General features: G+C 42.3%; 1 protein-coding gene across 10 annotated transcripts in view; it reads left to right on the forward strand.

Annotated features, from left to right (window-relative positions):
- The window catches only part of GSK3B (glycogen synthase kinase 3 beta), a 223,585-nt gene that overhangs the window by 125,174 nt on the left and 75,364 nt on the right, over positions 1 to 23,047 (forward strand). For all 10 annotated transcript variants that reach the window (XR_009764356.1, XR_009764357.1, XR_009764358.1 and 7 more), the window contains exons 7-8: positions 5,736 to 5,833; positions 11,983 to 12,078. Coding sequence is in view for 6 of the 10 variants with exons in the window: in XM_061638590.1 (XP_061494574.1) it covers positions 5,736 to 5,833; positions 11,983 to 12,078 (194 nt within the window). In the remaining 4 variants the exon portion in view is untranslated. The remainder of the gene's footprint in view (positions 1 to 5,735; positions 5,834 to 11,982; positions 12,079 to 23,047) is intronic.

Below are 23,047 nucleotides of genomic sequence, written 5' to 3' on the forward strand. Positions count from 1 at the left end.
CTGACTTGCAGAAGATAAAAAGGAGAAATCGAGCTGCTTGTCAACAGCATATTGATGATGACGTACTCCAAAACTCCATATGACCCCACTGAACAGTTCTGTGTAAATCAGTGGCTCCCAAACTTTTTTCTTCTTGTTTTGTTGTTACGTGCTTTCAAGTCCAATATGACTTATGATGACCCTATGAATCAATGACCTCCAAGAGCATCTGTCATGAACCACCCTGTTCAGATCTTGTAAGATCAGGTCTGTGGCTTTCTCTATGGAATCAATCCATCTCTTGTTTGGCCTTCCTCTTTTTCTACTTCCTTCTGTTTTTCCCAGCATTATGGTCTTTTCTAATGAATCATGTCTTCTCATTATGTGTCCAAAGTATGATAACCTCAGTTTCATCATTTTAGCTTCTAGTAATAGTTCTGGTTTAATTTGTTCTAACACCCAAATATTTGTCTTTTTTGCAGTCCGTGGTATGCGCAAAGCTCTCCTCCAACACCACATTTCAAAGGAGTTGATTTTTCTCTTATCCACTTTTTTCGCTGTCCAACTTTCACATCCATACATAGAGATCAGGAATACCATGGTCTGAATGATCCTGACTTTAGTGTTCAGTGATACATCTTTGCATTTGAGGACCTTTTCTAGTTCTCTCATAGCTGCCCTCCCCAGTCCTAGCCTTCTTCTGATTTCTTGACTATTGTCCCCATTTTGGTTAATGACTGTGCTGAGGTATTGATAATCCTTGACAAGTTCAATGTCCTCATTGTTAACTGTAAAGTGACATAAATCTTCTGTTGTCATTACTTTAGTCTTTTTGATGTTCAGCTGTAGTTCTGCTTTTTGTGCTTTCCTCTTTAACTTTCATCAGCATTCGTTTCAAATCATTACTGGTTTCTGCTAGTAATATGGTATCGTCTGCATATCTTAAATGATTGATATTTCTCCCTCCAATTTTCACACCTCCTTCATCTTTGTCCAATCCCGCTTTCTGTGTGATATGTTCTACATATAGATTAAACAAATAGGGTGATAAAATACACCCCTCACACCTTTCCGATTGGGAACCAATCAGTTTCTCCATATTCTGCCTTACAGTAGCCTCTTGTGCAGAGTATAGGTTGCGCATCAGGACAATCAGATGCTGTGGCACCCCCATTTCTTTTAAAGCATTCCATAGTTTTTCATGATCTACACAATCAAAGGGTTTGCTGTAATCTATAAAGCACAGGGTGATTTTCTTCTGAAATTCCTTGGTCTATTCCATTATCCAACATATGTTTGCAATATGATCTCTGGTGCCTCTTCCCTGTCTAAATCCAGCTTGGACATCTGGCATTTCTCGCTCCATATATGGTAAGAGCCTTTGTTGTAAAATCTTGAGCATTACTTTACTTGCATGGGATATTAAGGCAATAGTTCAATAATTACTGCATTCTCTGAGATCCCCCTTCTTTGGAATTGGAATATATATTCTTCCAGTCTGTGGGCCATAGTTTAGTTTTCTATATTTGTTGACAAATTTTTGTCAAAATTTGGACAGATTCAGTCTCAGTAGCTTGTAGCAACTCTATTGGTATGCCATCTGTTCCTGGTGATTTGTTTCTTCCAAGTAGTTTAAGAGCAGCTTTCACCTCACATTCTAAAATTTCTGGTTCTTCATCATATGGCTCCTCCATGAATGAATCTGTCATCCTGGCATCTCTTTTATAAAGTTCTTCAGCGTATTGCTTCCATCTTCCTTTTATATCATCTCTTGTCAGTCAGTGTGTTCCCCTGTTGATACTCAACATCCCTACTCCTGGTTTAAATTTCCCTTTCATTTCTCTAATCTTTTGGAATAGGGCTCTTGTTCTTCCCTTTTTGTTGTCCTCTTCTATTTCTATACAATAACTATTGTAATAGTTCTCTTTGTCCCTACATACTAGTTGCTGTATTGTTGCATTTAGTTTTCTGACTGTGTTTCTATCTCTTGCTTTTGGTTTCCTTCTTGCTTTAACCATTTTAAGAGTTTCTTCAGTCATCCATTGAGGTCTTTTTTAACTAGAGGTATTGTCTTTTTGCATTCTTCCCTGATAATGTCTCTGACTTCACTCCATAGTTTTTCTGGTTCTCTGTCAACTAAGTTCAAAGCCTCCTTATTTGATCTTTATATTCTTCTGGGATGTTATTTAGATTGTATTTTGGCATTATGATTGCTTTGTTGTTCTTTAGCTTTACTCTCATTTTTGATACAACCAGTTCATGATCTGTACCGCAGTCTGCTCCTGGTCTTGTTTTCGCAGAAAGTATGGAACTTCTCCATCTTCTGCTACCAATTATATAATCAATTTGATTCCTATATTGACCATTTGGTGATGTCCACATGTAGAGTTGTCTTTTCAGTTGCTCAAAAGATGTGTTCTCAAGAAACAAATTACTGGCTTCACAGAATTCAGTAAGTCTTTCTCCTGCTTCATTTCTGTCTCCTAAGCCCCATTTCTCCACAATTCCTAGTTCTTCTCTGTTCCCTGCTCTCTTCTTTCTTCTTGTATCACTTGAAAATTGCTGCAGTCTTTGTAGACTGCTTAATGATTTTTCTGCCTATTGTAGCAATTGTAACGCCCTGTATGGTTTTAGTGGTATTTTTACGGCTTCATTTATTTCATGTGCATTGTATAGCATTATAGTACAGTAAAATGAAATGGAAGAAGCAGTACAAATATAATTAAAAACCAATATGAATATTTAATGCAGTGGATGTGCTATCTCCCATCTTGAGCCACATATCCACAGGCAGTCCATGGGCCACCTGAATGAAGCTCATGGACCACAGTTTGGGAACCCTTGATGTACATGTTAAACAACATGTGAGATAGAATTGACCCCTGCAGGACACCATAGTGGAGAACCTATGGAACTGAGCAGTGCTGTCCAAGAACCACCTTCTGGAGCCAGCCAGCCAAGTAGGAGCGGAGCTACCACAAAGCGGTGCTCTCAGTACCCAACTCAGACAGTTGCCCCGGAATGATACCGTGGTCAATGATATTGAAAGCCATTAAGAGATCAAGAAGAACCAACTGAGTCAACACTCCCTCTCTCCAAGAACCACCTTCTGGAGCCAGCCAGCCAAGTAGAAGCAGAACCACCACAAAGCAGTGCTCCTAGTACCCAACTCAGACAGTTGCCCGAGAAAGATACCATGGTCAATGATATCAAAAGCCATTGAGAGATCAAGAAGAATCGAGTAACACTTCCCCTCTCTCTATCCCAACGCAGGGCAACCAAGGCAGTGTCCATATCAAAGCCGGAGCTGAATCCCAATTGAAATTAATCTAGAAAATCTGTCTCCTCCACGAGTATCTGGAACTGACTGGTAACAGAGCCTCGCCCAGAAAAGAGACATTTGCTGCTGGTCTGAAATTATTGAGATCTTCTGGGTCCAGGGAAAGTTTCTTCAGGAATGGTCTTACTACCACCTCCTTTAGGCAGTCTGGGACCACTCCTTTTTGAAGTGAAGTGTTAATTACTTCCCTGGCTCATCCAGCCGTCCTTTCCCTGACAGAATTTATAGTCATGAGGGGCGGTGGTCCAAGGCGCAAGTGGTTGCATGAACCCAGCAATGTATCTTGTCCACATCCTCAGGTTGCAGCAACAGAAACTCGTCCAACAACATTGAACAAGAAAGTGCTCCAGACATCTTGGTCTTATTACTGCCTCATTCAGGCAGCCTGGGACCATTTCTTCTTGAAGTGAAGCATTAACATACTGCCCTTTCTCTAAGGAGTTTAGCACAATACACATAGTTTTTCTCTTGCAGGTTTTATCCTTGCCACAAGCCTGTGAGGTAGGTTAGGCTGATAAATAGAGTGACTGGCCTATGATCATCCAGTGAACTTGATGGATGAGTGAGGATTTAATTCAACCCACTTAACTACTGTACTACATTGTGTAATGAGACATTACTTCCACAGCTCTAGAACAAGCAAAAATGTAAGAGGTAGAGTGTCAGCCATGATCTATCTACCATCTACCGTCTACCGTCTACCGTCTACCGTATACCGTCTATCTATCATCTATCATCTATCATCTATCATCTATCATCTATCATCTATCTATCTATCTATCTATCTATCTATCTATCTATCTATCTATCTATCTATCTATCTATCTATCTATTATCATTATTTTTACCCCGCCCTTTTTCTAAAACTGGAACTCACGGCGGCTTCCAGATAAAAGCACACATATAATTAAAAACATACAAAAGTCTAGATTAAAATCAAATTAAACAATTTACAGTATTAAAACCATTCATACATACAGTTAAAATAATTCAAACTCAGTTTAAAATAATACAGTTAGGCAACAGCAATGCAGCACCCTTCAAGACCTGTCCTTAACAGCTTTCAGTTCCAAAGGCTTGTTGAAATAAAAAAGTCTTTGCTTGCCGATGGAAGGACTGCAAGGAGGGGGCCATTCTTGCTTCCCTAGGAAGGGAGTTCCAAAGCCTCGGGGCAGCCACCAAAAAGGCCCTATCTCGCGTCCCCACTAGTCGTGCTTGTGAGGACGTAGGTATTGAGAGAAGGGCCTCTCCTGAGGATCTACCCACTATTTATTGCATATATAAAATTGCAGCCTGTCTGGCCAATCTATGATTAGCCTCTATAGTCACCTGAAAAAACATAGCTCCAATGAATTAGTCCATTGCTGTATCATCGCTTTTCCCTGAATTGTTTCCAGCATGTTGTCAACCATTCCCTGAGTCCATTCCAGCATGGAATGGCAGTATCATTTTTCTAATGCAGCTTGCTGGCTGGGGCTAGTGAGAGCTATAATCCAAAACATCTGGAGGGGACCAGGTTGGAGAAGGCTTTTCTAATCTATAGCTGAGATTGGAACACAGTACTCTACATGCAATCTACTCAGTAATGGTGGTGCAGCAGTATTACGTCTAGAATCTTGGAAACTAGGCTTCTTTTTTTCCAGCCTAAGGTGACATTGGCTTTCTGTGCCACAGTATCATATTGTAGATAATGGTGTTCGGTTGTCTTCTTATGCTTTAAGTTGGATTTCTGTATTGAGCAGGGGTTGGATTTGCTGGCCTTATAAGCCCTTCAAACTCTACTGTTCTATGATTCTTTGGGCTATGCTGCTTTGTCCTTGTAAACTAGACGTCAGTATGCACAGTGACTTCTTCCTCTTTGATATTTAGTTTTTTTATTGTATATATAAATATTCAGTTACTTAATATTTATTTTGAAGTAATATAAAAACACATTTTTTTAAAGCCATGTGTTGAAATTACCAGGGAACAACTTTAGGATGTTGTCAGAAAGGAAGAAGGTCTGAAATGAGAGGGAGCGGAAATGTGAGAAGTAGTATGGAGATGCAAATGGAAATGAAAGTTGAATAGAATGAACTTCAAGTTGAATGTGGGGATGGGCAGAGGTTGAATCTGGCGCAATTTGGAATGAACACCAACACCATCATCTTACTGGATTATTCCTAAATATAATGTTGTTGTCTGGCGCTTAGTTGGTACAAAACTAGGCAAGTTATCATTTGTATGAGCACTGCATGTGCATCTCTCCAGTGGAGTATGGATTGAGCTAAGACTTGCCTGATAAAATAAGCTTTATTATTGTGTTTCTAATTTAAAAATCTTATTTCAGCTGGCCCCTAATGTTCTTTGGAAGGAATATGGATGAACATATGCAATCCTCAATATCTCTCTATGATTTTTCCCTCCCCCCCCCCAGATGTTTGGTCAGCAGGCTGTGTATTGGCAGAGCTATTACTTGGACAACCAATTTTTCCAGGTGACAGTGGTGTAGATCAGTTGGTGGAAATCATCAAGGTATGAATTTTTTTATTATTTAGACAGTGTTTTGAATTGGAAATGTAATAATAATTTTATATGACTTTTACCTAAAATCCTCCTTGTATTTAAAGATAAGTAAATTAATAAATAATTTATACCCTGCTCTTCTGCCCACAGAGCACTCAGAGCAGCTTTGCTACATTAGAAATACAAGAAAACCACTTTGTGAAGGCTTTTGTGCTCTGAAAATCAGGGTATGAATAACCTATGTAAAATAAGTAATAAATAAAAGCAGAAAATTATACAGCCACAAGACTGTATACCAGCCTTTCCCAACCAGTGTGCCTCCAGATGTTGTTGGACCACAACTCCCATCAACCTCAGCCATTAGCAATGCTGGCTGAGGCTGATGGGAGTTGTGGTCCAACAACATCTGGAGGCACACTGGTTGGGAAAGTCTGCTGTATACTATAGCCAGTATGGATTTTCTGCATTCCGCAATGTTAAATTGAAAATACTCCCCATGCCATTCGGATACTTTCCATAACCTCATTTCAAAACAAAACCTTACAAAACCTATAGTCCTGAACTTGCTTAACAACCCTCTAAATTTTCATGGCGATACACAAAACAGTCAGGGAGAATCAAGAGTTCAAAGTGTAAAACAAGAGGGAAAAAATCCAGACCCCTGTTGGACTTTTTTCTGTCAGAGTTCTCATAATTTGTTGAAATTAATTAAAAATTAGCCATGTTCACAGAGTGCCTATAATGCTATTACAGACCTTGCTCCATGCTCTGACCTTCATCTTCTGTAGTTTAAAAGTTTAAAAAAATGCATGGCTGGTTTTTAATTAATTTAAGAAATTTAACATTGCAGTTTATTATTACATTGGGCATGCTAAGTAAGAACCAACTGTCAGTGTTATAAAAGCCAGACTCACAGCTTGGCTAATCAGGGGCCACACCAAGACCAGACAGTTATTCCAATTTAGACAATCCTGGCTTTCCCCCAAAGAATCCTGGGAAGTGTAGTTTGTGAAGGATGCTGAGAGTTGTTAGGAGACTCCTATTCCCCTGACAGAGCACCAGTGGCCAGACTGATTTAACAGTCAGCCCCCCTTCTGGGGATTGTAGCTATATGAATGGAATAGGGCCTCTCCTAGCAACTCTCAGCACCCTTCACAAACTACACTTCCCAGGATTCTTTGGGAGAAACCATGACTATCTAAAGTGAAATAACGGTCTGGTGTGGATGTGGCCAGGGACAGCTTTGGTTTAAATTTGGGTGAGAGGCTACATGTGCCTGCTGTAGAATGAAAAGGTGGGGGAAACCCTGAAAAAGAATGATACTGTTCACAATGTTTTCCTTTTGGAAAGGAAAGGGGCTTTCCCTCTTCCCAGTGCCCGCCCATGTAATCTCTTCTCCTCCGACTTCCTCCCTACCCATACCTTTCCTCCCCTTCTCTCCCCCTTCCCCCTCTTCCCCCTTCCCTGCCCCTCTACCAGGTCAGTTTCACCTATCCTAAGCATGATTGTACAAGAGTAAATCCTATTGCACTCAAAAAGCATGTAAATGATCAAACTCGTCCTTCCCTCATATCCCGTCCCTTTTGCCCCTCCTTCCCCCTCCGCTTCCAATCCCCTCCCCCCTCCTCTTCCTCCGTCCCTCTCCTGTCCCCTCCCCCTCCTCTTCCTCCATGGTCAGTTTTATCTATTCTAAGCATGATTGCAGGAGAGTAAATCCCATTGAACTCAATAAGCATGCAAATGATCAAACCTGCCCACCCCTCCCCACTCCCATCCCATCCTTTTTGCCCCTTCCCTCCCCCTTCCTTCGCCCCTCCCTCCCCATCCCTTTCCAATCTCCTTTCACCTCCCCTCCTTTCCTCTCCTGTCCCCTCCCCTTCCTCCTCCTCCATGATTGCAGAGGAGTAAATCCCATTGAACTTAATAAGCATGCAAATGGTCAATCCATTCTCAGCAAACTTGGACAGGATCCCATTTCTTACCTCCCAGATTAAAAAGCAGGGAAATTCACTCATAGGCAAAAAAACTTGTGGTTTAAGAACATATCTATAGCCAATAGATATTTCTATCAAACTTTAAAAAGCAGGGAAATTGGGCAGCTATAGTGAATGCACCAGGGGAGTAGGAGACCTGACCTCCTCTCTGAGATATTGTACTGCCCTACAAATTTGTCAAAATGCAAACACCATATGGGTTGGTCTATCACAGTCCAATCCACTTGCTGTGTAGCTTGGAAGAATTTGGTAACATGTGCCTCTGAGCATATGGTGAGTGGTGGCAACACCTGCAGTCAGCCCAAATGACGTGCTGTGCTGATTTTTTTTTAATCAGAGAGGAAGCAACAATATTAACAATAACAATATTGACATAGTTCAGATAGTCACTTTAAATATGTTTGATTTACTTTGCAATTTTTATTGAAGTACAGTAACACTCTGCAAAATTTACACTAAAAAACTCCAAAAACAATTGCGGAATAATGGAACTGACTATTGTGCAGAATAGTCTCCAGTGGACATGAGGAGTGTCTCAGTTTGCCCAAGTTAAAACAGGTGGAAGTGAAATATATTCTAGCAAATTTCTAGGTGTTCTCTATGTTTTTAATTGACCATGCCCACCCTTCCTTCAGTGGAGTGGTTTAAGCATAGCAGGCTGAACACATGCATCTTAGGCAGGCTAAGTTTGTTTTTTCCCAACAGCTAGATTTATTGCTTAAGTAGCAACATATCGTAATCAGTCTGATTTTACATCTAACTGCAGTTTCAGATTCAACTGTTAGTGCTCCCAAAATAGAAATAGAATATAACCTCCAGTTTGAAACACAAAAGGCTGTCTTCACCATCATATGACATTGACCAATGAAAAGGCTTTGAAATTAATAAAAATAAATAATAAATAAAAAATAAAAAATAAATTAAAAATAAAAATAAAAATAGATTTCTAGGATGAATAATGAGAGAAATATAATTTTCTAGATTAGATTGTCTGTAGAAACAGTAGTAACAGGAAAGAAGCAAAGTAAGAAGAACACCAACAAACATACAAAAATGTAATTCTCCATTTTTGGAGATGGCAGGTGTTGCCACCACTCACCATATGCTCAGAGGCACATGTTACCAAATTCTTCCAAGCTACACAGGAAGTGGATTGGACTGTGAAAGACCAACCCATATGGTGTTTGCATTTTGACCAATTTGTAGGGCAGTACAATACCTCAGAGAGGAGGTCAGGTCTCCTGCTCCCCTGGTGCATTCACTATAGCTGCCCAATGTCCCTGCTTTTTAAAGTTTGATAGAAATATCTGTTTGGCTGTAGGTACATTCTCAAACCACAAGGTTTTTCTGCCTATTAGTGAATATATCTTAAAAGGCAAAAATACACATTGGAAACACTACCATCAGTAGACTAAAAATCAGTGATTTAAAATATAATACAAAAATGACAGCAGTAACGCTAAACACTAAAAGCCTATTGAAACAGGAAAAGTTTTCAGCTGAAAGCAGAAAAGGACCATAGAATGAAACATAACTGATCTCCATAGGGAACGTACTCCACAGCTGCCATGCTACCACCAGGAAAGAATTGGCACCTTATTTCCCATGGTACCAGTGCATGACCTAAGCAGTCAGACCCTCCTGTGTTGTTCAGTTAAAGAGAATGGAGATATTTTGATACTGATTTTCAAAGGTAGGGAAGATTAATTTTCACCTGTTGTAGCAGTATTAATGGGTAGAGTCAGAAGCAGCAATAATTATGTTCATGTTTGTGGGTAGATGGCAAGAGAAGAGGATGGAAAAGCAAAGACTCAACACACTTGATATTCCATTGGTGGTGGTTTTCTTCTTCCTCTTCAGAGCAGTCTATCTTAGCTGTGATTGGAATAAATGATGCATGTATTTGTCCAGTGATGAGGCATCCACAAATATAAAGCAAAATTAGTTAGAGCATTTCAGAGCCAAACCTTTGCTGCTGCTGCTGCTATGCCATAAGTGTCCATCAGTCTTACAAAGTTTCATAGAAAGAAAAGTATACAGGTGCCTGCCCCAAGGAGCATGCAGTGTAAATGAGAAAATAGGGAAAACAGGAGGGGGGGGAGGAAGAGTTTAAAGATAGGAAAGGATGAATGTGGCAAATGTCTAAAACTTGCTTATAATTGGAAACGCGATTCAGAGATTAAACTGGTCTCATGGAAAAGGTGGTTTTTGAGACTGATTTCAGCTGTGTGAACTCCTACGCTCCCAAATTCTGTCCCATGTGTGGTTTTGCTTGTTCTGAGCTGGAGTTCTGACATTTTTGTATAGTAAATGTCCTCAGGTTCTGAGTTTTGATTATTAGTTGTAAAAAAACCCCTCATTTCCAGCTTTTTCTAGCAATTATGGTTTATTGGGCTACACACACAATCTATTGTTGAAAATAGCTTTATACATGCTTTTTGAGACAGAGATGTTCAAAGGTAGCATTTTTAGACTTTTAAAATATATGTAGTTACTAGGGGGGCTCTGCACCACTGCTCACTTTGCTCGCCCGCCCCCCTCGCTCGGCTTGCCAGCCAGGGACTCCCAAACACATACACACACAGAGGGACTCCCAACCCCCCCCCGGGGATTCCTGAACACATGTGCTCGCACACACACACCAGGCACTCCCAAACACATACATGGTGACTCCTAAACACACACACACACACACCCTCCCAAAGGGCCCCTCACCCCCAGGCAACATCCAACAGGGCCCTCTACGCACTTGCTGCTGCCCCATTTAGGCAGCTTTCCGGCCTCCCGCCTGCCCAGGCTACTGCTGCTGCCATCACTGCTCTGCCTCGACAGCTAACCTGCCTCCCACATTGTCACTGCTGTGCACCCACCCCCACCTGTTCACCTGCCTGCTTGCTCACCCACCCCTTGCCCCTGCCACTTTCTTGCCTGCTCCCACCCTCCCACTTACTTGTCACCCGCTGACCCACCCCGCCACCACCCACTCACTTGCCCCCCATGCTGCCCACTCACTTGCCCCCCATGCTATTGCCCCCCCGCCATTCCAGAATTGCAGCCTAAAATTGTTGTATTAATCTGTGCTTGAAAGCAATCCTACACAGCAAAGCTATAGGTAGCCCTTCACTGCTCATTAATTTTAGTATTAACCCAAGCCGCCTTGGGTTTCTATCAAGAAAAGAAAGGTGAGGTGGTGTTGTTGTTATTATTTACATTTATACCATTTATAACAATAACAACAACAACAACAGTAATAGTATGATCCTGTTTATAAGTAGCTTCCCCTAGCTGTGAAAGAGTGTGAAAGCTCCTCCTCTCCCCATTCATGGGGCAGGGGTATTTGTTAGAACTCCAAGAAGTTCCCTTAAATGTATTTTGACCCTATTTATTTATTTATTATTTGATTTATATCCCGCCCTTCCTCCCAGCAGGAGCCCAGGGTGGCAAACAGAAATGCTAAAACCACTTTAAAACATCGTAAAGACAGACCTTAAAATACATTAAAACAAAACAACGTTAAAAACATTTTTATAAAAAAGGTTTAAAAACATATTTTAAAAAGGGTTAAAAACATATTATTAAAAAAACACATATTAACAAGCAGTTCTAACACAGACGCAGACTGGGATTGGTCTCAACTTAAAAGGCTTGTTGAAAGAGGAAAGTCTTCAAAAGGCGCTGAAAAGATAGCAGAGATGGTGCCTGCCATTTAATATTCAATAATGATGATGATGATGATGATGATAGTCACATCATAAAAAACAAAAAGAACATTGCTTTATATGGAATGTACTCATGTGAAGGTTCTGCACTTTGCTGGTAACAAAATTAGATTTGTTTACAGTAGCGCTTAAATAATTTTGTACCAAATGCATTTTAGATAAGCTGGATCCTTCAGAGGTGGCCTGCATAATTTTAATTATGGTGCATAGTCCTACATACATTTGAATTAATGATGTGCTTGCTTCTCCAGGGGCACAGCAGTAAATATAGCCAGTGATTAAAATGTGAATATGGCCGCAATCAGAGATCACTAGATTCATAACTTCTGCATTCCTTTTGCTGTAACTGCTGCGTGTGACAGATAATGGGTGTAATAGCTATCTTGTTGCACGGTGTGTTAATATTTATTTATTATTTAATAGCTCATCTTTCCTATTTTTATAGGTCCTTGGAACACCTACAAGAGAACAGATTAGAGAAATGAATCCAAACTACACTGAATTTAAATTTCCTCAGATTAAGGCACATCCATGGACTAAGGTGAGTCTATTTGAAATAGTTGTGGGTATCTGAAGAGGATATATTCAGCACTGAGATCTATTAATTAATTTTTACAAGTTAAAAAAAAAAAACTGAAGTACTGTATTACTCAGTGGCCTTGTAAACTGTTTATGTGGATACTTTAATCATGTCCAGAATAATGTTTGTTACTGTCAGGCATTTCCAGTCAGGTGGGATAGAGTGTACATGCCTCTTCCCACCTGAAGATTCCTGTGCACCCCAGCCCTTCTACTCATATAGTGAGATCTTTGAATCTAACCTTTTATTCTTTGTAGACAATTCTGTAGTGTGTGTGAAAAGTCTTGTGTAACAATAGAGGTTTCAGGATGGTCCAACAACCCAGGTCAAAGGACAGATAACTCAAACTGGCCTAAAGGTGGTACTCCACTCCAATCTTACTATCTAGAATAACAGCTTCAGCATCACCACATTACTGGAGGGGGTACCAAATGAAGGGTATGTATTACCATATGGGGTTGTTATGCCCAGGAGTGATGCATTTTTGGACAAACATCTTTATCCAAATTAGGAATATTAAGTTGCCCCTGGACATAACCCCCCAACTGGCTCTATTAAACTTACTTGATGGCAAAAATAAAGATTTGAAATGCAAGGAAATTGTTAGGCATCTATTAGCAGCATGCCTCGCTATAGCCAGGTTTTGGAGAGATCTTAATGGTGCCACAATTTAATATTGGTACAGAATAGTTTGGCAGCTGGCTATAGTAACATACAAATTGAAAGTATTAAGGGGTCAAGCGAAGAATGATTATTTTCTAGGGGAACGGTATTATTTTATTTGTTTTGTCAATGATAAATCTAACAATTTGAATCTACCACCACATTATATTAAGATATGGACACCTTAACATAAACAGACCTAATCCCCTATGGTGCACAGAAGATGTTGGATAAACCTGTTCCAATATAGGCGATTATCTGAATTGTACAATGGTCCAGTTTCCATGATGGGCCACTGTATGAATGATTTGTTAGCATACAACCAAGTTTCTGTTACTTACCTACAAGGCTTCCTAGGTTTTAATGTTTCAGGGTTTTTTTCTGTAGTTGTTTTTTATTCTTGAGATAAGGAAATGAAGGGGACCAAAGGTTCTCAGGTTTGGACATTCTAACTAGGATACAAGCTCATTATTACCTGTATGTGACATATGTAACAGTTCTTTGCTGGTTTTGGCTTGGCTCTTCTTTGGTTTTATTGTTGCTTCTTTTCTGGAAAATAAAACAAAAATGTTAATAAAAATTATACCAAAAAAAAAAATTAGGGATGGGGGAAAAAGTTCTCATGACCCTATAAAGTTAACGTAGCATGAGCATATGGATCAAAGTGTATCTGACGAGACAGTATATACACAGAGCAATCTTAAGAGGCCTGATGAGGTGGATGAACGGTCAAATCCAGAACCCAGTAGTGCTTACATCATCATACTTGCTTTGCAACTAGATTAAAACTTTTATTTCAGAAGGCTTTTTGAAAGATACCCGTTGGCAGTTATAGTTTGAGTCAGATGGAGTTTTTACCACTCACCAGATTTGAAATCCTGCTAACTTTTAATACTGTTTCTCTCTCTGTTTTTAACTTGAAATACTATCTTTTATATGTTGCTTCAGATATTTTTCATGGGAGCAACTAATACATTTTTAATAAATATAAATTCATAATGCACTGTGGATGATGTAAATTTTAGGGTGAACCCCTTGTCTCCTTGCCAGCATTGGGTCTAATACTCTGCCCTGGAAGAAGACTAAAAAATAAAAAGTAAGAAGTAAAAAAAATCCTCCTGCTCACCAAGAGGCTTAGATAACATCCATGGTGGTATTACTATACTTACGCTTCCCCAAGATGCCATGATCACGTGAGTAGAGTCAGGGTTGTGAGCAATTTTTGTTTTAAATCCCTTTCAGAGCCAGGCTCCAAGAAGAGCCAACCTGCTGGAGCAAATCTTGCATGAGTTCAAGCAGTTACTGCTCAGTTGGTCCAAGCAAGTCACATTGCAAATATTCAGGTGACCACAGGCATTATTTTCCAGGAGCCAAAAGCCAGTGCCAGGAACTGTTGAGCATAAGGAAAATTGCACAAACTGGTGTTACAATCATCTGGAGTTACTGCTGTTCCATTACAATACAGATGGACTACATATCCATAAAGTATATCTTGGCAAAGGGAGAGATAATTGGAACAATCCCAATTGTTTAGGCAGTAAGAAGTATGTCTGGCTGATAGTAATTGGATCACCCCCAAGAAAGTCGGAACACCGGTTGGGTGGTTGAACTGGCAGATCTGGACCAGAGTTTTTCTTCAGGTGACTGGTGGGCTCAGGGTTCCATTGTTTAGAATGGTCTCTCTGACCAATCACAGGGTTACCCTTGTTCCCCCCCTCCCAGTTTTAGTTTAGGTGTTCCCCTGAGCTGGTTGTATATATTTCCTCCACTCCAGCTCATTCAGTGCCCCTGCTAAAACACTCTTTATTCTCAAAGAGCACAACTCTCATATCTGATGGTTATGGAGACAGAAGAACCTTAGATGCTTCCAGACAAGCTGCAAGCACTATCTCAGGCCTATCGTAGCATCAGAATTTAGAATGGCTCTCAGCTGACCACGTGAAGATGGAGACCCATTGGCTGATAGTTCTGGCTTATGGAAGAAAGGTCATTAATACTCTGCTCATTTTCAAATGACATTTGTTATGCCAGTGCAAGTCAGTAGTGAGCATCAGCCAGAACCATGAAGCTTCGTGACTCCTCTGAGAGAGGAGTCTGCAACAGACATTTGAGATGGCAAGTGAGATGTTACTGATGAATATTCTGATCAGAGGTGTGAAACAGTCATACACCATCTTGTGAGCAAAGCTGCTTCCAATGGGAGTGCATGGAACTTCATGTTGCAACCCTCCCTCAGTTAGGGCTCCACATGCACCCATCAGTATGGTTCTAAGGGCATTCACTGGAAGCCCTTCAAACCTATTTGGTTTGTCACACATGCAGACCTTACCTTCAAGCTCTTGTTTCTGTTTGTAGACATCTGCCTGCAAGAGTTCAAAGGTGAGAGCTTAGTTGATGCGGAACAGATGCTCCTTCTCTGGGAAAGTGTATTGTTAAGGATAGATCTCTCCTTTCTGTCTGAAAGGATTGTCTTTTGTTGCTTACAAGAGATTTGCCAGCCTGGAATAGAGGATACTATGTTGTTAGGGATTATCCTCCCTCTGGGAGTAACAGGCTGAGTCCTTAGCAGTCATCTGCCTCCTCACCAGGGAGAGGAGTCATTCTCCTCATCAGACTGACTCTGTCTGTGAATTAGACAGGACGTGTGTCTGGCTTGCTCTGCAGCCCTTTCCAGTCTCCCCCCCCCCGATGTGTAGTATCATGAGTCCTCATTTCTGAGTGTGATGTGGGAAGTTTCCCTCTCCCTGTTCACCTGAGGTCCCTGGGTTTTTTTTATCCATCCTTCCCTTCTCCCTACTATTCTCTGGGTTTGGGAAGGGAGAGGGAGCAGGTGGTTCTTTTGGGGGGTAGGATACCAGTTTTTTTAAATTGTTGCTGCCACTGGCACCCAGGAAATAATGTTAAAGGAGGTGGGGGCAGGCAAGTGCCTTCTCTCCTAGCCTGGGCTTTTTGTAGGGGGTGAGTGTGATGTTGCTCACTGCAGAGCAGTCATTTTCAGCAAGAGTGCCATATTGAAAGTGTAGGCTCCGCTCACTCACAGCCTTTCCTCAGAGTACCCTCCCCCTTCTTGACATTCTGCCAGGACATATTAACTGATTCTACGGGGAGTGGGCTCTTTGGCATGCAGTTTGGAGGGGCAGCATGTGGTTTTGGGTTGTATTTTGCCAATCCCCCCCCCGAGTGGTGTTTTCTGGCAGCAGCAGGTATTGCCCACCAATAGACCTGACAGGCAGGTTGGCCTGTGGGCATGTGGAGAGAGGCTTGTGAAAAAGGAAGGGATGGATAGGAGTGCTCCATTTGCTGCCTTGAGCAGTTGTTTTATCCCTGCTGGGATTGGCCAGCCGTCTCTCAGTCCAAGAGCCCTACTCTATTACCCTTTGGTGGCTGCCTGCTTTCATTCACCCCTTTTACCCATAGAGGTTATTGGAGAGCGCTGTTGTGCATGCCTCTCCTGATCAGTCTTTTCTATAAGGTCGGGCAGGGGGCACATTTCACACTCCTTCTTTCCTGGTCTCTTGCTCAATTGGGTATGGGCATGGAATTCTCTGACTTACTGCCTGGGGCAGGGGCATTTCAGACTCCAATGAGTCCCTAGTCTTGGGTTCGAGGCACAGTACTTCAGTTGCCTCTGAGTCATCCCTACCTGCTCAGGACCTCACAGGGACATCTGTTCCTGAGGTTCAACAGGATGCTTCCAACTGCAGGGGAGTTCTCCAGGTTGTTCTCCTGGCTATGTATTTGTATATCTCAGGAGCTGAGGGAAGCCATCTTGTTGCAGTCTGCCCCAACTCCCATGAAGGATGCCCCTCCTTTCGTAAAAAACACAAGCAGCACAGAAAGCCCAGGTCCCATACCCATCAGAGACAGAGGTCTTTTGGATGTGTCTCCAGGGACGTGTCAGCGGGGTCCTCTTTCTTGTCTTCCCCTTCCTCAACCTCTTGTTCTCCCACCTGACCCCCAGGAAAACGACCAGAGACCTGGAATTCCAGACTGGCACCCAGCAGGTGGCTGCTTTCTTGCTTGCTTATTTATTTATTTATTTATTTCCTGCCCTTCCTCCCAGCAGGAGCCCAGGTGCTGCTTCTCCTGTGGAGGTTGTGACAAACCCAACCCTGGGGGAAGCGGCTTCCTGGGGTTGGAGCGTTCTCAGCAGGAGAGGAAGGGGGAGGAGGGTGCTCTCTCAGGTGAGGAGCTAGAGGTGGTCACCCCAAAGCTGCACCTTTTTCCTGCTGAAGTTCTGTCTTGCTGTTTGCCACTTTTGGCAAAGACATGCAGAGTGCTGCAGCTCCTAGAGGAAGATCTGTCAACTGATGGTGCCGAGGCTCCTCCTCTAGTCCCAAGGCCAAGAAGGCGTATCCTTCTGCTGCTGCCAAGCCAGGCACAGTGCCCTTCCACCAATCTTTTGGTGATGTTTGGGATACAGAATGGGCAAGTCACAAAACTCAAGAATGTTCCCCAAATTACTAATTTGCATTATGCCTTTCTATGAGTTATCTCACGGTGGCTTCGGCATCTAGCACTGCTATCCCTTGCAAGGAGAGGGTGGTCCAAAGGCATCAAGGGAGCCCCTCGGTGCAGTTTTAAGGTGGACGCTGTGGCCTTCAGGGCTGCAGCGACCTCAATTTTTTTTTTCAATTAATTTTTATTCAAATTTTCAAAACCAAAACAATACAAAAAAAACACACAAATCAATAACTAATACAATAAAAAAAGAAAAAATATATAAAAATATTGACTTCCGATTTGTCGTAGTTCAGCTATAAATCTATAATATATAACAAGCCTGTCTCTTAATACATTATAAAATCACCTTCCTCCCGCGGCTATCTTAATTGGTTTCAAATCTCATTAACATCATATCATTTTATTCTTCCACAAAAAGTCAAAGAGAAGTTTCCAATCCTTGAGATATATGTCCATCAATTTTTTTTCTAGATAAACATGTCAATTAATCCAACTCATCAAGTCTACTAAGTCCAGTAATTTCAAATCGCTCTTCTTCCATTATCCATATTGGTTCCATCTTCCATCTTCCATCTTTACGCACCCAAAAATCTTGCTGTCATAGTCATATAATAAGAGTCTGATAGGAATTTCCTTTATCACAGATATTTTCTTGCCCTCAATTCTGAACGTATCACTGAAGTATTGTTGCAAAGCCGCATCTCTGTTCCTCTTTTTTACATGATACTCTAGCACATCTCTTGAAGATTTTTCCATTGACACAAAACAGGGATTAATTCTATTAACTTTCTCCATTTCAAGTTCCATCAAGTCCTTCCAGTCCAGGAATTTTTTTGAACCGATAATATCTTTATCTCCAATCTCTTCAATTCCTTCAGGGACAGCGCTGAGTTCCAAACCGTAATATTTGTCTCCAGGATCCATCACAGCCAGGAAATCCAAATCTTTTTCCATGTCCATATTTAATCCAATCTCCATAGTTTGAACTTGCCTTTAATTTCTCTTTCATCCTTTTTTGGTTTTCCAGATCTATCTTTATTCTCCTTTCTCATAGAATCCTGAGTTTCTTTCAGCTCCTGTCTCATTTCGTCAAATTCAGTTCTCCACGCTTGACTATTATTTCTCAGTTCTTGTTTTATTGACTTAATTCCATTCATTATTTTCTGAAACATGTCTAAAGATAAAGTCCCTTCTTGTACATCCATGATCTTCTTAATTGTCATTCTTAAAGCCAAAGGAACAAAACTCCTTCAATTTTCAATGTCCCAAGCAAAGAGCAGTTTATTTCTTTATCCAGTTACAAAAGAGTTAATCTTTCAAACCAACTGGCGTCACACTCTAGACAGCCCTTATCTCTTATATGCCCAGAAGTGCAAAAACAGCTTTAGTTCACAGCGTCCAATTAACTAGTAGCAGAAAGAATGAGCAGATTCGTCAAAAAAAAAGTAGATCAGAAAAAATAGTCCCAGACATATATTACACAAAAGTCTTATAAATCAAAAAGATATTTCTTTTCTCTTCCAATCAGAAACCCCTCATCCGTTGTAATCTTTATAATGCTATTTTCCATGTCCGCTTTTTGCAATAAAAAAAAGATAGGTTATTTTTATTTTCTTCCCCCTTAGTTCCGTGAGTAAAAAAGAAGGAAAGTTTTGACTCACCCAGATTTTTTTTTTTTAATTGCTGGTTCTCTGACAAATCTCTTTAGCTGTATAGATAGATAAGAAAGTAATAAGCGTAGACAGGAGGATGCTTGCCTGTTAGTCCGTTCTTCTTTAAAGAGAGAAAAAAAAACGGGTCACTTATTCAGCTGAGCTAGCTAGAAATCCTCGCTCCGTCTGAGCTGCTGGAAGACCTTCTTTCACAGACAATTCTGACGAATTCCAGTCTCCAACAATCACAACAAAGCTGTGTGGAAAATCTCACGTTTCTTCCTTATCCGGAAGAAATTGTCCCCAGTCAAAAAAGACCCTTCTGACTGGATTTAAAACTGAAAAAGTTTCATCCAAGACGGGAGTCCGTCTCAGAGCTGCACAGGCGGAGGGATCCTCCTGGGAAGTCTCAGCGACCTCAATTTTTGCAAGGGCAGCTTATATGCGGGCTGAGGAAATGTGGCTAAGGTATGATGTCTCTAAACCCTTCAAAGATAGCTGCAAAAAGATTTCAAATGCCTCAGCCTTGTCAGCTGATGCTACACTGGATGTACTCCAATTTTCCTGAGTGACGGGCACCACAGTCACCAACAGGAGCATATGGCTTAGACAGTGGGAGGTGGATCAGGATTCCTAGCAAAAATTGGACAGCCTCCCATAGCTTTTTGGAGAACCCGTGGAAAAGCATTTGGTTGAAAATGACAAGAAAAAGGCATTCCCTTTTGTTATAAAGAATGAATGGAAGGGGCACCAAAGCAGTTCATTTTGTAACACCAAAGGCTTCACAAAACCCAGAGGCTACAGTAAGTTCAAAGCCTGCTTGGGGAAACCTGGTGGGGATAGGGGACAGGTTGCCTCTGGCTGGTGGCTCCTCCTCTTCTTCTTCCAAGTTCTCCGAAGGTGCCAAGAAAACTTGCTTCCACTAGATGTGACCAGGGGTCCAGATCAGCTTCTGGTGGGGGTTCAGTTTGAACACTATGCAGATGAGTGGTACAGAATCACCTCGGACAGGTGGGTGCTGTACACTGTCACAACCAGCTATGCACTGGAATTCTCCTGGACTCTGCTCAGTAAGTTCCTCCTAACTCCAAGGTCTCAGAAGCCTGACAAGCACCAGAACTACAAGAAAGCCATCGACCATCTGATTGCCATGTGTGCAGTAGAACTGGCGCCTGCCTCACAGGAGAGGTGTGCCCAAGAAAAATGGCGACATTGGGGCCATCTTGGATTGCAAATGGCTCAACAAAAGCTTAGCCAAAAAGAGGTTCAAGATGGAAACCCTCCATTCAGCAGTTGCAGCAATGAGAAAAGGGGATTGGATGGTCTCCATTGACCTTTCCAAAGTGTATCTGCACATTCCAATTCAGCCAAATCACCGCAAATACCTTTGGTTCTCATATAACAGAGCCTACTTCCAGTTTCGGGCCCTTGTGTTTGGCCTATCCTTGGCACCAAGCGTGTTCACCAATGTGCGGGTTGTCTTGGTAGCCCACCTGCGCACCAGAGGAATCTGTCTTCATCCCTCTCTGGACAAAATTCTGGTGTGGGCTGTGTCCCAGGAGAGGTGTCTCCAAGATTCGCAGGTAACACTTCGGTGTCTACAGGACCTGGGTTTTCTGGTTAGTCTGGATAAAAGTTTCCTGACTCTCATGCAATTCCTCATTCATTTGAGGGTGCTTCTGGCCCCAGATCAGTTTCAGATCTATCTGCCTCCGGAATGGGTTCAGAAGGTATCACAGCTAGTCAAACTGGCAATTGTGTCGCAGTCACTGGATCTTATGAGTGTGGCACAGCTGCAGGGGAAGATGGTGTTGTGTCACAATCTGCTACCATGGGCTCAGTACCATATTTGGTTCCTTCAGCTGCTTCTCCTACCCTTCCAGGACCAAATAACGGAAAGGGTGAAATTGGAGGTTGCCTTCCCAGACAAGCTGCGGGGGGAGCTGCAATGGTGGCTGGCTCCTCAGCATCTGCTCAACAGTGTGAGTCTGGAGGGAGCTTCAGTGGTTGGTGTTCATCACTGATTGCAGCTTGTACCAGTTGCCTGGAACTGAGAGCCATTCACCTTGGGCTGAAGTCTTTTCAGGCAGATGTCTGAGGGAGGGACCCACCTGCTGACTAACACCAACAACACTTTGAACCAGCATGGAGGGACATGATCGACACGATGGAGGCTCTCATCTCAGAGGCCGACAGACTTCACCGTTGGGCAGTGTCACCTCCTGTCCATTTGAACTGTACATCTGGCCATGGTGGGCAACCTGATGGCAGACTGAGTCAGCAGGACCTCTCCTAGCTGGCAGTCTGGAGGCTAAAAGGGGCCGAGTGCCCTGTCCTCTAATCCTTGACTGTGCATTTTTCACTCTAATAAGGCGCTTCTGCAGCCTGATCCCTCCTTCATCCCAAAGGTCAACTCGATGTTTCACAGTTCCCAGGAGGTGGTATTGCCTTCGTTCTATCCCAACCCTTCCTGTTTGCATGTCTATCGTGCCCTGCCGTTCTACCTAGACAGAATCCAGGAAATCCAGAAATTAGAATTCCTGTTTGCATCCTATGAAGGACCATCAGTTAGCAATAACGTTTCCACTTCGTCATTTGCTAGGTGGCTGAGAGGGGCTATTGGGATGGCCTATGAGGCTTTAGGTAGGCAACCTCCAGCATGGGTGTTGGCACACTTGCTGAGAGGAGTGGCTGCCTCAGCTGCATATCGAGGTGGGTTCCCTATAGTAGATATCTGTATGGTGGTTACCTGGGCCTCATTGCACACCTTCACAAAGCACTATCATGTGGATGTGTTTCCTCTTCCAACACTGCATTTGGCAGAAGGATGTTGCAAAGGGTTGTCCCCAATTAGGCACATCGCAGAGGAAGCCTGCTGGTGGGCGAGACAGCTCTGTTACATCCCTGTCAACAAAGTGTCCTCCACTCCAGTCTGACAAAAGAGGAAATGCTACCTACCGTCAACTGTTATTTGCAGACTGGAATGGAGAACATTAGACTCGCCTCTCACTTCTTCCTCTTTGGTACGTGCTGTGCTATGTAGTTTGCCACTGAGTTGGGGTGGATTGTGGCTGGGCTGCTACTGAGTCCTGTTTAGGCCTGGTTGTTTACAGTTTTTTCTTGAGTTGTTCTCCCCATGTGAACTACTTATGGGGTAGAGGTGTTGTCCTGATGAGGGGGAGTGACTCATCCCCTTGGAGCAGGGACAGAAAATTGGTAAGGATCCTCCTTTTCATTCCCAGAGAGAGGATCATCCCTGTCAACAGAGTGTCCTCCACTGCAGTCTGCAAATAGCAGTTCATGGTAGGTACATTTTCCGCTTTATCCTATGCTCCTTTTATTCAAAACTGATGAGCAGATGGAAGGAGTGGTATCGCCTGGATGCTTTCTCCTGAACCACTGTCTGAAGTAAATGATGGACTGAATGGGGGTGACTGAAACTTAATCTAGACTAGACAGAAGTTTTCCAAGTCATTAGAATGGTTGATCTGGGAATAGGCGTTCAGCTTGTTGGATTAGAGTAGCACTCTTTTGAAAAGTTTGGTTTGCAGTGTGGAGGTAGTGCTGATCTAGCCTTGCATCTGGATGTTCAGATGATAGCTGTGGCTAGGAGTGCCTTTGTCCAGCTTTGGATGGTGTTCCAGCTACATCCATTTATAGAGAAGGCAGATCTGGGCACGGTGACACATGCCTTAGTTGTATCGCATTTTGTATTGATTGTATTTTGTTGTTTTATTGTAATTTTTTAAAATCCCTGTAAGAGAACTTTGGTTATAGGGCTCCCTATAAATTGTATAGATAAAATAAAATGTGTGCTGTGCAGGGCTACCTTTGAAGAGTTTCCAGAAACTTCAGCGGGTCCAGAATGCAGGAGCAGAGTACTGTATTCAGAGCATGTGACTCTATTGTTGAAACAATTCCAATTGTTTCTAATTTGTTTCTGGATCCTAGTGAAAGTGCTCCCTATCACCTTATCCCATGTGATAGCTTCATGACTTGAGATAGCTGAAGATCTGCCTTCTCCCCTGTGGATGTTCTCGGAGGTACCTTTGGTGGCGAGCAAGAAGAGGCCTTCTCTGTGGCTATACCTAAGCCCTGGAACTCCTTGCCTATGGAGCCCCGCCTTGCTTCTTCTCTGATGGATTTTTGCC

The sequence above is a fragment of the Rhineura floridana genome, chromosome 1, assembly GCF_030035675.1.
Source record: "Rhineura floridana isolate rRhiFlo1 chromosome 1, rRhiFlo1.hap2, whole genome shotgun sequence".
Taxonomy (NCBI): domain Eukaryota; kingdom Metazoa; phylum Chordata; class Lepidosauria; order Squamata; family Rhineuridae; genus Rhineura; species Rhineura floridana.